General features: G+C 35.1%; 2 protein-coding genes across 2 annotated transcripts; both read right to left on the bottom strand.

Moving 5' to 3' along the window:
- Positions 1-4927: 4927 nt before the first annotated feature.
- LOC128203284 (uncharacterized) lies at positions 4928-9316 on the bottom strand. The gene is made up of 2 exons (XM_052904633.1): positions 6213-9316; positions 4928-6066 (listed from the first exon to the last, which is right to left on the bottom strand). The coding sequence occupies exon 1, from the start codon at positions 9163-9165 to the stop codon at positions 6505-6507; it is 2661 nt and encodes an 886-aa protein (XP_052760593.1). The 5' UTR covers positions 9166-9316; the 3' UTR covers positions 4928-6066; positions 6213-6504.
- Positions 9317-9337: 21 nt separating this feature from the next.
- On the bottom strand, positions 9338-15177 carry LOC128246105 (uncharacterized). The gene is made up of 7 exons (XM_052964308.1): positions 14631-15177; positions 12323-12455; positions 11797-12007; positions 10755-10942; positions 10296-10377; positions 9589-9680; positions 9338-9350 (listed from the first exon to the last, which is right to left on the bottom strand). Exons 1-7 carry the CDS (start codon positions 14779-14781, stop codon positions 9338-9340), a joined length of 870 nt encoding a protein of 289 aa, XP_052820268.1. The 5' UTR covers positions 14782-15177.
- Between the last annotated feature and the right edge of the window lie 207 nt (positions 15178-15384).

Raw genomic sequence — 15384 nt, 5'->3', positions numbered from 1 at the left:
CCAAACTTGGTATATATGACAAGTTAATGGAGAGCTTTCATTCGAATGCCTTGGGCCCCTTAGGGTCAATGTCACTGTTACTAAAAAAATATTACTTTTTGGTACTGAATACCATAAGTTATGGTTGATATACTGTGACCAAACTTGATATATAGGAAGAGTTTATTGAGAACTTTCATGAGATTGTGTTTTGGGCGCATAGGATCTAGGTCACTGTTATAAAAATAGAAGACAGCAGTTGAAACTGAACTTCTTCTGCCAATCCTTAACAAAACAATTATTGTCACATCACGATTCTTGTTTACTTTTTAAATTGATTTTTCTATTGCTTTTGACAAGCACATATTACATCATAATGTAAGAAGATACATTGTTAAAAAAAAACAGAAAATGTTAATTTGAATAAGAGTGTCACTTCTTTTAAATTTGTAGCTGTTTACTTACCATGAATTTATCTTTAAATACAACTTGTACTTTTTATGTGTAGGGTACGAGTTGGACCATATTGAGAGATTGTTTTAAATAGCATATGCTAAAACATACTGTGACTGTTGTTGCTGCCTTTTAATTTTATGAAAAGTATTGCTTTATTATTTTTTTAAATTCCATATTCTTAAGCTCCTAATTCTTGTCAGGTAATTTTTAAATCAAATTAATTGTTAAAGTGACACTCTTATTCAAAATCAATGCATACATATGTATAACAAACATATGTTTTGAGTGATAAACCTTTAACTACTTACTAAATAATGCATTGATGGAACATATTTATTACTGGTAGCAAGTTTGTAACCCTGTATTTAATAACAGAAAACGCAAAAATATTTAATGATTGATGAATGCTAAAAGATTTACTGTGATCTACTTTAATAGTCTCATAAGGTAGATACACCATGTTTTATGCACATTTCTTTCAAATCAAAATCGGTATCCTTCATGAGAACCATTGCTTTCAACATTCATTATTCTTTTCACAATATTAAAACAATAGTATTAGTAGTGGTAAACCTTTTTGGGAGTAAGAGTGCATCTTTAAAAAATGTGTTTAATGTGGATATATTATGATCTATGTGTCTTTGCACGTATGCACTTGCTAGTATTGCCTAAGAATTTGACCTCTGATATTTTATGTAGTAGTTAGATGATATGAAGTAAATTCTGTCAGAGTTAGTGGAACTAATGATCCATTCTTAATCATTGAAATGTACTAACAAGGCATCTCACAGTCTTATGTCTTTGTATGCCTTTGAGGTTATGTCTCCACAAATCTTTATCATGGCCTGACAGTCTGCTTTCTTTAATTTGTGTCTTTGTATTAAAAATATGTATTATTTTTAATACATATTTTATTTATAGTACTGCATTTATCTCCTATCGATTTTCATGTTTTATGTAACTTGAAACTTTCATTAAGTTGTAAAAACATTAAATCTGTGAGAGTGTAGCTTTAAGAGAAACATTAGTGATTTTAGCATCAAACTTGTTTTATATGTTCTTTTTAAGTTCTAGGTTATTCTGTAATCATTAACCATCATTGTGCCATAGATAGACCTGTGAAAAATTATTATAATGTACTATGTTATATTATTGAATAAAATACTGAACATGTTACGGTATGTTTGAATTTGGCTGATCATTGAGTAGTTGAGGGATTTTTATAGTCATATTTAGATTCCCACTGAACCTGAAAAGGTATACCATGAGGTTTTTTCATATCTACATTGTATATAACAGCGAGTGCTTTCCAATGCTTTAAAAAGATATTTCCATGAAATAAAACAGATATCTGATCATCTCAAACAGTGCACATATAAAAGATAATTTTTCGAAAATTTTCCTGTTCTCGCATTATATTGAACTTTAGTATGTACAGGGCTGGGACACAATATCATCGGTGCAATATCCTTAATAAAATCACTTTCATATAGAATGTACATTAAGTCATTTTATAGCCATCTTTTTGTGGATATAGTAAAAGAAAAATGTTTATTTCAATATCATGTTGCATGATGTTTCACCTTGTGAAAGAAGTGAATTTTGAGAATATCATTTGAATATGATATTTCATTGTTTGAGAAAGTGACAATATCAAAAAAATATTTCCATTTTTATGAAATTCAATCCCCTCAGTGACAATTAAACAGTGCAGTGATACCTATTAATTGGTGACACACTTTATTGAAAGAAGAAGAGAGGTAAGCACAGAGCTTAAACACAATGTCGATGACATAATTTCTGAAATGACACTACAGTTTCTGCATACGAATTGCTGCCTTTATATATAAAAGTGATTAAATGGCATTCAACTTAAACCCCCGTTTCAATGTAAGAAAACAATATTGTACCTATGGCTACATGAATTTGGCAGTCGAACGTTTTTACTTATAGGTACAAATTTGACTGACAAATAACAATTTGCAAATCATAGACTAATAGAATATTTTATTTAAAAAATAAGGTAATGTAATGTAACTTTGTGAAAAGTTGTGTATACAGAACCTCATTTTATAATTCTGTCGGCCAATTCATCATGCGAGTACGCTGAGGGTCGATCTAACGTGGAATTATACTTTGTATAATCTTTGCTTGACCGACCACAGACTTTTTCATTGAAATTTCCAGCAGAACAGAATAAAACAGATTTTCATGATCTTTTTTGACACCGAAAAATACAGAGAATTTCCGGTAAATGTGTATAACCCGGTTCCCGGTAGCAGTTGTTACTCCAAGAGAAAGTGGCATTCATGGTAAAACTCATTGCACTTTTTTTCTGCAAAATCCATAACGGCGGATTTTCTAGCGTCCAAATGACCTTTCTGTCGGCATTGGATTATCATATCTATTAAGACCTGGCAGTTTGTCCAAATCCAGGTGTAAAATAGTGAACAATATTACAAAAAAGGGTTTTCACCAGCCGCAGTCAGCGTTGAAAGCCTATTTTACTCGTACAGACGGACGACCGCACTTCAATTAAGCAGACATGAACGTTTTTGTAACATGATGTTGTTTTTTCTCAGAGAAAATGCCAAATATTATAGCATTTAAGGCTATTTGGGCTTTCATCTTTTGTCCAATGTGTTCTTAACCGCTCTTGAATACGCACCGAGATGGTACATCGGTTTAAACCGTTTCTACTCTTTAGCTGGTGCCTAGGAAAAGCGGATAGCCCTCACTCAGTTGTTATTGCTGTAACCATTCCGATAGCATATGACTGATTAGCCTTAAACTTGTTTATGAGTTAAACGATACATTTCCAAAATGCCCATTCCCCCGTTTATTGGCCAGGTTTTAGAACCCGCTCTTGAACCTTTTCTGCACGATCCGGGTGTTCACGACTTTTAGCAATCTACCATTCGAAGCATCTTGTAAGACCATACTTTAGCCCATTTAATTCGTGTGCTTATCCCTCAAATTGGCCATAAAAGTTAAAAACCGTTATCGGGACTTTGCCGTGTATGTCAATTATACCGACACAAGACGTAAAAAACACCTTTTTCTCAATATTTTAAAGCGGCGGCACCTGAGATGACACGGATCAAGAGTGTGCGTCCGTCCACAAGTCTTGAGATCAAAATGGCCATATTTGAACAGTGCAAACCTTATAGGTGAACACATTTCCAACCAGCAGAATTTAGTTAGTACAAAATATACACTTGGATCGAAGTCTGATTTTTTTTTAACGTGGGATATTTAACATAAATATGGAAGTTGGTCAAGGTCACGAATGTTGTCATGGTCAAGTTATATTGACCTTCAAGCATGACCACAGCCATTACTTTATCTGATCGAGGGTCTAGTTTAATAAAAAAGGAGTTAGTCAAATATGACAAATCTACCACAAAGCGGGAAGTTTACTCGGATCGAAGTGATTTGCGTGACTTTAAGGGTCGAGAAACCCTAGATCTACCTCCCTATGGTAAGTTTCAAAACAATCTCTCGAGGGACCAGACTGATCAAAACGGACATTGGGATATCAATTTTCAGAATTTGTACCTTGCTAAAATCATATGTAGCTTGTGTCAATAACTTGTTGAATTAAGTTGATCCAGAATTAGGTATATTGTAAAATCACACTTTGCTTTCCTAGTTATTTCGTTTTTCGTACTAGCTTTGCATTCATGTGTGTAATTATACCTAGGATTAGAGGGCTGCTCTAAATCTAAATATTTCTTACCAATGCTTAATTTTGTTATCTTTCGAGAGTACTTGATATTTTATTCTGTTTGTCTACTTGTGTACATAATATGCATGTTTGGTTTACTCGTATTGTTTGAATATTATTGTGTTAAATGTAATTCATAATATGTGTCATTATTATATATATCAATGTTTTGCTCTTCATTTCATGGAGGAATAAAAAGTATCTATCAGGCTTACCTTTTACCTTTTTGTGTATTAGCTTTTGACTTTGGCCAATGAGGCATTTATTACATTTTGTTCCATAAACGACTGAAAGTTTGTAATAATTAGCATTTCATTTACTTGCTCCAGTTTCTTTGCAGACTCCATATTCTACTATTGTGCTTTGCTGGCAATGTTAACAGACATTGCGATAATAAACAATGGTACATTCTAATTCTAAGGAAAGAATTCCGTCTGAAAGTCTCCAAACAGCAAATCTCATACATCACAAACATTACAGAAGGTTCCATACACATGTTCGTGTGAAATTCATTAATTATGAGGCAAAATCAGAGACGTTCACTCAACAATGCTACAACGAACAACTAGACCCGTAATAAAATTTTATTATAAGATCATAAAACATGACTTCAAGCATTTGATTTATAACAAATAATAACAAAACAGGAATTAAATGGGTTTTTTTTATAAAATGAGTCCAAATAAAGCAGTGTAATATATGTACTGTAAACATGTGTTCTCAGTAGTTACATGAGATGTTGTGAAACAGCACGTGAAGGTACTTATAAGTGTGTGTACAGCTTCCATTCAGTTTACTGCCGTCTTTTACTGCAATTATTTTAAAATCGTATATTATTCATACCTAGCTTTCATTATGTGCAAGGGGTACCCAGCATGTACACATACAAGTGGTATTTAACAATATCTTCAATTACTTATGCAATATAGATTGTTATATCATACTTAAGAAACAATTTAAGTTAACATTCCACATTGATAAAATGTGTATAAGCGAATGTATGACCTTAATTATTTGTACAGAATTGGGCAATTTCAGTTTCTTCTTCTAACATTTTTAGCTAAATCTTTCAAGTGACTCTTATTCAAAATCAAAATATACACATGTATGAAACATACATTTCGACTGATAAACCTTTAACTACTTACTAAATAATGCATTTATGGAAAATATTGATTCCTGATAACAATATTGTAACTGTGTATTTAATTCCTAAAATTAAAAATATTAAATGATTGGTGAGTGCTAAAAGATTATGAGTGCTAAAAGATTATGATCTTTATGTTTCCTGCAACCTTCTTTCAAATTCAACTCTGTATCCTTCATAAGAATCTTATTTTTTTATATAAAAAACAATCATATAAACTGTGGAATATCTAATTTGGGAGTAAAAGTGCATCTTTAAGCATAACAGAGATTGGATTCCTATTGTAATACTTTAATCAGAAATCATTCCTTACATTATCAAAATCTAGATATTGCAACAAATAATGGAATTCACCAGTTGAACATTTACAGTGTAAACATAGCCTCTGCCTTATCTTTTAAAATCCACAAATGTTTCTTTTGCTGTTCTACAATTAAATAACAAAACTTGATATAAAGGGTTATACGATAATTGTAAGACATTTATCAACACTTAATTGATTATTATACTACATATAATACAATACATACTGTTCACTACAGGCACTAAGAAGACTGATCAATCAAAATTATATTGTTTGACACCAACAGATTTATGAAAAGAATGTCTTTAGATCGATCCTTCTGGTTCCCTTTTGTTTATCCACATAAAGGATGAAGCACTGAGCTACAATTCCCTCCAAGCCTTCAGATTAAGTAGTTGCACATGCCGACACAAGTAGATTGGATGAAGACGCTGTGGAAAATCTGCCTCAAACCTGAAAGAGGGATATGAATTTCTATAACAAACATATTAATTCATAGCTTTATAAACAATCAACATTTTTCTTTATGTAATTATATATATAAGATATTTATGCTTTGAACTTTTAGTTTACAACCATGTAAATAATTATTAACATACATTAAAGACGTGATGTATTTCTGGTGGAACTTCTGGTGGAACTTGTTGACCTTTCTCAACAGCAAAGCTGGAAGCCAAAGTTGGAGTCTGTTCGCTCAAACTGAAACATACTAACAAACACAGCAGAAACCGAAAACAATTGCAGATGCAGTGATAATTACTAGTCAAAAGTATACGCAAATGAGAAAGTCAAACAAATATATATAAGAAGTGAATGAAATATAAATTAAACATAGTTCATTTGATCATTTTATGATGCACAGCTCTCTGAAAATCAAAGTTGTTATACATTTCATAAAAGCCCAGCTAGTGCAGTGCTGATTTTCCTCTTGTAAGCAACTCTTTTTCTCCTGTTCCACTCATGAATAAAGAACTGAAGATAGAAACAGAAATGAGATTGTGTCATTTGTCTTGCTGATTTCTTCAGAATCTGGATGAAGCTGTTGAACTGTTCGCAGATTTCTGAGTTCACACTTTCAAATCCTTGAAGTCGAGAGCTTCTAAAAGAAGTAGAGCATTTGTGTGAATAACCATGAAAAATATCGTGAAAAAATCTAACATTCTTGTAGTACCCACTCTCTCTGTTGAGGCAATATTCCTGTAAGTTACAGGCAAAGTCATAAAACACTGCTTGTGGAGGTTTGGCTAGATGAGAGTATAATGAAGCTGATGGATCTTTTCTGCCTTCAGCCACTGTCATGTGGAATCCATAGCAATGACCGTGATCTGGACAAAACCAAAGAAACAAGTTAGATGTGCCGGGTGCTGATTGTTGTATTTTTGAGTAAATCTTTCTGCATCGCTCAAAGTCCATAGCTTCATCATCATGGTCATTGTTTCTGCCTGCTCGGTCCTCATCTATCTGAAATTTGCGTACATTCCTCAGTTTAACACCATGTTCATTGAAGTAATAAGCCCGGCCCAGCTTCTCAGGGTTGTATGTTCCGAATTGAAAAGTAGCATCCTCTGGGGCATAAACTGGTAAGTTTAGAGACTCATTAGTAAGATGAACTAGAAAAAGTTTAATGTCATCAGGTAGAATGTTGTTATTGTTCAACATCGATTCTGCGATCAAGTCCCGTATTTCTGGAGCAAATGATCTCATCTCATACATCTGTCTGTTAAACTCAAAATCTGAAAGATTTTCATTAGTTAGAAATTCCTGCAAGAAAAGTGCATATTCTGGTGACAAAATGCTTGTCACAGATGCTGTTGTAGCCAACATCTTAAGGACAGATGCATAAGCTACTCTTTCAAATTCTGACATCCCTCGAGTAAATCGCTGGAATGATTGATGAGCCTCCTCAGGTAGAGCCTGCATAAGTAAATTAATTCTATCATTATTTTCTGGAATATCTAACGGTTCAAATTCTGCAACTGTAGTTCGGGCTATATTATCCAATGCTTCACGATAAGCGATCATCTGTCTCTTTTCAACTCCAGGCTTATTCTTCAGGTAACATCTGTCCATCCGTCGATGCAATGTTTGCTGTGTCTGTAAAGAACTATCAGGTTTACTTATTTCTGTGAAATTTGAATGACGGAAACCTACGCCTACTCTGGTTCCATCACAGCACAGTCTATTAGGCTCATACCTACAAATGTCACATGGTTGTCTGAAATCAATGTTCATATTAGCTGCCCAACTAAACCACCATTTTAAAAAAACTGTTGCATCCATAAACTTGGCCTTTGGGTCACGAGTTCTGTAAAGTTCATCCTTCATCTGACAGTATGCTGAAAAAGTGCAACCAGTTTTCATTACTGATGATGTAAACTCCCATCCTATTTCGTCACCTGCAGCTGTTTTACTACTAAAAACATGAATTGATTCACTCTGGCCTTCATTCCATGCAAGTTCACAGCGACTGTCGTCTATCGGGTTGTAACAGACTCTTTTGTAAACATCACACTGCACAGGCGCAAACTGTGTGTAAACTGTAAGAACTCGACCTAAAGGAATCAATTTCCCGTTTTCAGAGTAATCTGGATCATCATCTCGCTTCAACCATCCAGATCCACAGCAGCATGTATTGTCTGGCATATCTGGATAGAAATTGGGACCCTTCAATGAACCATCAGCCTGCCTACTCAAGGTCAAATCATTCCATCCGTCACGTTTGATGATGTTACGCCTCAACATATCACTCTCTCTAGCTGCTGCTGGATGGCTGCTCTCACACTTATACTTCCATAGACCTGTTTCAGGATCAAAATTGTCATTAGTATCAACAGGATCACCATCACCAGCATCATCATTTGTTTCATCATCTAGTAGTTGGTCATCTAAAAAAGTTTCATTAGTGGCATTTCTTTCATGCAAATCAATCCAGGATTCTGGATTATGTTTCAGCACAAATAAATGTCTGCAAAGATTGGAAGAATTCAAGTTATTTAAATATCGTTTGTGTCCCTTCTTTGATTGACACTCGCCATTGTGACAGGTCACAGTATAATTTGCTTTGGCCTTGTTGTGACTCAGTGATAAAAAAACAGGTTTAGTCTCTCCTTCTGCCAAAACTGAAAATTTCCGTGTACCATTAAAGTCACTTAATTCAATCAAATCCTTGCCAGCACACTGCTTTCCCTCCTGAACAAATTTACGGGTTTTGGTTTCTGTAGCCCTTTCATCTATCTGTAGATTTGGAAGAACAATACACTTAAGGAATGTACAGTGCATGCAGCTATTCCTGTTTGAATAATTTAGAGTTTGGCTATGAGCTATATCAAATAAAGTTCTATATATACTGCAGGTACAATGGAAGTAGTCTCCAGATTCTTGCTTTAGCCAAGTGGTATAAACATACACTTCTTTTCTTAAAGAACCAGAATCATTATAATCATTCATACAACATATCATGGTGTCTTCCTCAGCTACCTGAATATATATCTTTCCATCCTCTATTAAATCAATAGAAAATTGTTCATACATAGATTTTTTTGATTCCTGCATAACACTCAATGGCTCCACATCTTTTGTCACCTTCACAGAGGCTGTGCTTTTCCTCTTCTTAGATGGCCTCTCTAGTGCAGGAATTTCTAAAACCTCACATTGAACCGCATTTAAATCTGGGTAATATGTTCTATACTTAGTGAAAATTGTATTAATTGCGGTTTCAGGTTGTTTAACCCTTGTCCCTACCAAAGGTAGACAAGAAACAGACATGCTTTAAATGTTTTCATCAATGAATGTATTTAAGTTTAGTTATGTAAATGCTCATTAAATTTTATTAAAATTGTTGCATTGCCCATCTGAAACAGCTTAACAGGCTTTCAAAAAGAACACCAGCACAGGAATCTCAGATTGACATAAGTTTTTTTTGCACTATTACCTATATTTATTAAATAATTATGTTATAATATATATTTTAAGTACAAAACAAACATAACAGAGACCTTCAATACATTGCGCCTTGGTAACTTCACATTATGCTGCACTGAGGTAACATCTGGAACTTCAGCTGCTGGCTGTAAGAATAAAACAAATGTTCCTTTTCCTCATAATATGAAGTTCAGTTCATCTGTTTTATGAAGTCACTATAATTAAGAATAACCTTTGTTATCTCCTCTGAATAGAGGCATTTTCAAAATAAAAAGAACAGTGGTACAAAATAGGAATTAAGGCAAAAAACACACAACATATTTGATTCTTCCATGCTAAGGTTAAAACACTTGACATTGACCACTTTTGCCTTAGTAAATAAGTGTTAATTTACTTTCGACACAAAATAGATAAAATATATATTAGCACAAGCCCCATCCCTGCACTGGTAAAATGTGTTTTGGCTTCCTCAATTTCTGGTTTTATACTGCAGGGCTTGTTAAAAAATCAAATGCCAAGCATTTATACATGAATTCGGGCTTGTTCATCCGAAAGACTAACTTGATGACTGACCAAATGTTACGAATATCAAATTAGAAAAGGTTCATAATTGTTTGAATTACCTGTTAATGGTAACTTATGAATGAACATCCTATATCTACAACCAACACAAGCATCTTATCAGAGAATTCAATGCTTTTGATAAATTATAACTATTCATCTAGCAAATGACATCCATTTAGAGCAAGTGTTGTATTTACCAAACGGACTATTTCCGAGTACAGAGGCTGCTTGCTGGCCTGGACATTCTGGTCACTGACTGGTTCAACAGCAGCTGCCAGGCTTTGAAAATAGTCAGAGCTAAAAATAAGGCACCAGGAAAATATTGTTTTTAATATCTCAGACGTAGGGAGTTAGGAACACCATATGAACTATAATTAAATGGACATCCTTCTTTTAACTGACTAACATATTACAAACCGAACAAGAGTCATACTTAACCTTGCATCATACAACAAGCAATTAAGTGAGACAGTATCGAACAATGCCAACATTTAATATAATTCTTATCATTGTAAAATATTTCATGTTAATTCATCAACACGACATGTTCATCTTATACCCTTAAACAACACTGAGGTAATGACAATATTCGGATATTTTACACAGGCAAAAAACTAATTAACTCAGCTGAATTGTAATATATTTGAAACAAATACCACTGGTCAAAGCTTGATGCATCAATCTCTGCTGAATGTGGTTGGCGTATGTCTTCATTCCAATGTACATCCTGCTGATAGGCTATTTCACTCCAGGAATACACATCCTCCTCAATCACCTGACTACAATGTCTACCACCAACACGACTCAGATGAAGTCCATCACGACCCAACACATCAGCACATTCCTTAATTGTATATAAAAACAGAATGCATGGTTTAACAAACTTTTCAATCATTGGAATATTAAGTCTTCATCTTTGCTTTTCAATATACTATCTTGTTAACGGAGATACAGAAACAAAAATAATGATATTGCTCATATACTGTTTTTGAAAAAGTTGGTGAATATTATATAAATATTGCATGCCTTCCAGTGTGACAGTACATATTGTTAACATGAGGGAAATACTGTTACCGAGGAGAAGCCGAGGGTAACAGTATTTACCCGAATGTTGACAATATGTACTGTCACACTGGAAGCCATGCAATATTTATTTTATTATACCGAACACAGTTACATTTATATACATGATATATAAGATTTTTACAATAACACAACTTTCAAGTTTAATCAATTTATTCTGTAATTATTGTTTGTTTACTTTAGCTGTCATTTTGTTGCAAATGTTGTTTAGAAATAAGGCAAACACCGGTTGTAACCAGATTCACAATACATTTTAATAAGCGCTTACCACCTCAGACTTGGGAAACCAAAAAATGCCTGTTTTAAGACGTGCGTGCTATGTGACAGTATCATGTCAACCGGTCAAAACGATACTGTCAGTGTGTGACAGTACGAAATTGCCCATGATGGGAATATGAGAAATTAACATGGGCAGGTCACGTGACTTATAATAATGATATATGTATACCAATGAAATAAACAATATCATTATGACAACCCATATCCACAAAGGCATAAAAATGCATTACAGTTACATATTTCTACCTGTCTATATAAATAAGGATCATCTTAAATTTGCCAAATATCTACAACTTTTATTTCTGTATTGCATAAACTTATTTTGTTGATTTATACCTGAGCTCCATATCCAAGGAATCTGATGTATGGGATGGCCTCTGAAATGTCCATTAGCATGGTGTTAGCATTCTGGATCCATCTGTTGAAGACTCTCGCTAATGTTGAAGATACTCGTCTGTCATTCTTTTTTCGTGGCAGAATAGAACATAAAACAATCTCAGTTTCCGGACTCGTCTCGTGGATACTATCACATACCTCAGTGACTCTCCTTTGAAATAAACATACATTATTAGACTATTAATAAAGCCAAGGCAAACAAGTAGTGACTTCTTCAAATAAAGCATTATAAAGTCGTAATAACACTTTGTCATAACTTTCTTGAATCAGGCATATTTCATAACATTAAAACTTGAGGAAAAGGAGATTAAATAAAATTTCATAAATTGTTTTGTTACTTAGTAGACAAAATGTGTGTCATTGAAATAGAGTACGCCAAAGGGAGTTTTTAAAAACTGGTACCTTGACGAAGCTTATTGAAAAGACTGCTTCGTACGTAATAGAATCAAACATATTTAATGTGTACCTATAAAACACATCCTCTCTGGCTTGAACATCATTGGAGCCAAGATGAATATAGACACATGGGTAAAACTCCTTCTTCAATGAAAGCTGCAGAACTGCCACAAATCCCTTCTTGTCATTCACAAACTTGGCTCCTACAATTGAGGTAAACTGAACAATGGTAGCTTTTGTTTTTATGTTTTCTTTAACCACGACCCCCGCCCCCCCCCCGGGTCCAGAATACCGGTGACTTTCACTCTCGGTCCAGCAAATCCCAGGTTTAACCCCAGCCCTGTGGGGACAAACTGCTAACCCTAACCCCGGTAAGGACCATTTCTTGGGGGGGGGGCGTGGTTACAATTGACTGATGTATTAATAATATTATTTTGGTATTGGATGGTTCAAATCAATCAAGAAACATTTGATTCAATAATTAATATGGAATGGAATATGCAGTACCATATCTTGTGATATGATTGGCGCATGGAATTTAATTGGTATTAAATAAAAAAACATTTTTCCTTTTCTTTTCACATAATACACTGTTTAAAAAGTGGTCGTGTGGAGTTCTTGTTTGTCCATATACGTAAAAATTTATTCAGTTTAGCTTGACTGATATGTGGGATGTTTAAACAGGAAAAGTGAAAAGAAAGAAGGTCTTTAACTAGAAACTTAAGAAAAACATTTTGTATACACCAATCACTTTAACAAGTACTTTGAGCTAACAGGGACCTTTAGATGAAATGGCTGAGAAACAAGGCAATATATGACATTTTTACTTCTAGCAATATATTGGCCTACATGTATCTGTACCTTGTGTGGGTAAGAACCACCAGCCCAGCTCAATAGGTTAGAGAACTGTGCTAATGTTCCTGCCGCCATGGGTTTGAGTCCAAAAGAAGGCTATTATTCAAACAAACAATATTTCCTCCAAATTGTTTTCCTTACTTGTGTCAATAAAAGGTAAAAATGCCAGAATCAGCTTATAGGTTAATTGGGGCCAAGGAGTGTAAAATGTGTGAGCAAGAACAAGCTACAAAATAAATGGCGGAGTGGAGTAAACAGTGTGTGGGTAATGGTAAATAGACATGTTATCACTTCTTTATGCAAACATTATGCTGTGAACAAGTTTGTCATGTCAAGATTTTTTTTAAAATTCACTGCAATTTGTATAAATCAACATAATTTGCAAATATGAAATTGGACAAAAAAATTTGGGAAAAATAAAATTTATGGTCCAGTGAAACAGCCTTGAGAAGCCTTTGCACAAAATTAATCACTGGAATGCCATGCTAGTGCAATCAAATCATGGGTTCAAGCCACACACAGGATGCACTCTTTCTCGCAGGACTACTTATATACGGATATATCAAAAGTAAAATGCAAGAATCTCTGGATCAGCCTAAAAGGTTATTGGTGGAAGGCATGAAGCATGTGTATATGCGTGTGTGTGCATGTGTAAAAACCAGCTGCCCAGCTAGCCAATTGGTTAGAGGGCTGTGCTATTGTTCTGGTATTCATGTGTCCAGCCACCACACTGGGTACTTTCACTACCTCCACGGATGTCTTTATTGGTGTCAGAAAAGAAAGAACCGAGTGCCAGAATCACCCTTAAATGTAAATATGGGGAAAATTAGAGAGTGTTTGGATACGAAATCCTTCATGTCCGGAAAGCTCAGTTGGTTCGAGCAGTTCTGGGTTGAAAGCCAACACTGCATGGACACACTTTTCCTCACAGAATACCCTTGAGATAATAGTGCTACGCTAATTCACCAGTCAATATTGTAACCTTGGCCCCCAGGGTCAGGGGAATAGCCGGGACTTTGACTTTCGGTCCAGCCAACCCCGGGTAAAATCCCTGCCCTGCGGGAACGAACTGATGGTTAAACCCCGGCCAAATGCCCTCGCACCTCAGAGACTCTACATGAAGCCCAATCTCGGCTTAATTTGGCGCTATGACAAAAACACCGCAGTCACCCGGCCCTGTGGGGCCACCTGGAAAGTAGAAACATGGCCCTTTTCACCGGCTATCCCTGGTATTCCCCCGGACCTGGGGGGGGGGGGGGGGGGGTTACAATTTACTGGTGCATAACATAGTGTTTACAGTAATAACCATCAAATATACCAGGGCAAATTGGATACTATAAGGCTAAGGTCTTCGGGTTGATGAAATATGTCGTCTGCAAAACTGAAGGAGACTATAAGTTGAATATTGTGGCAGATTATTTGGGTCATAATACATTCACTAACATCTTTATGCAATATTGAAGCAAAATAGTTCGCCATAATCATTTAAATAACATCCATTTGCCTTTTAAAAATGTGTGTACCTGATACTGGGAGGCATCGAATAGTGGACCAATTTTGAATCGCTGCTTGGATACGATGTACGTTGGAATCACCTGCCACAAGCGCACTACCAAGACATCCACTTGAATCTGCAATGGAAGAAAACACACGCTCCTCGACCTGGATGTGCATCTCGACAGAAAAGAAAATATAGACAAATACTGCTGGGTTTTTTTAAAAATAAAGTCGCGAAATCAAATGACGATTCACAATACAAGCGAAAACGCGATAAATAATTCTAGGAACTTAATTCAGTCACAATTATATTCAAAAAAAAGGCGCGAGTAGTATTTTGATTTAAAGTTTGGTCAGCGATGATATCTAAGCAAGCTTAAATCTCAGTTTCAATCTCAAGAAATTCGAATCGAATCTCTCTCGTGAGCTTTCCGTGACAGAAAGCATCAGTTTCCGGGTCATTTCTCCAGAAGTGTGCGTAGATCGTAACCTTTGCAATACGTCATGTGCTATTTTAAGCATTTTCCATATAAGGTAATCCTCTACTTCCGATACCGAAAAACTTACAACAGGCCTCTCAGCTACATATGATTTTAGCAAGGTACAAATTCTGAAAATTGATATCCCAATGTCCGTTTTGATCAGTCTGGTCCCTCGAGAGATTGTTTTGAAACTTACCATAGGGAGGTAGATCTAGGGTTTCTCGACCCTTAAAGTCACGCAAATCACTTCGATCCGAGTAAACTTCCCGCTTTGTGGTAGATTTGTCATATTTGACTA

The sequence above is a fragment of the Mya arenaria genome, chromosome 9, assembly GCF_026914265.1.
Source record: "Mya arenaria isolate MELC-2E11 chromosome 9, ASM2691426v1".
Lineage (NCBI taxonomy): Eukaryota > Metazoa > Mollusca > Bivalvia > Myida > Myidae > Mya > Mya arenaria.
Note: the sequence above shows the minus strand (reverse complement) of the source record. Positions and strands in the feature narration are given on the sequence as shown.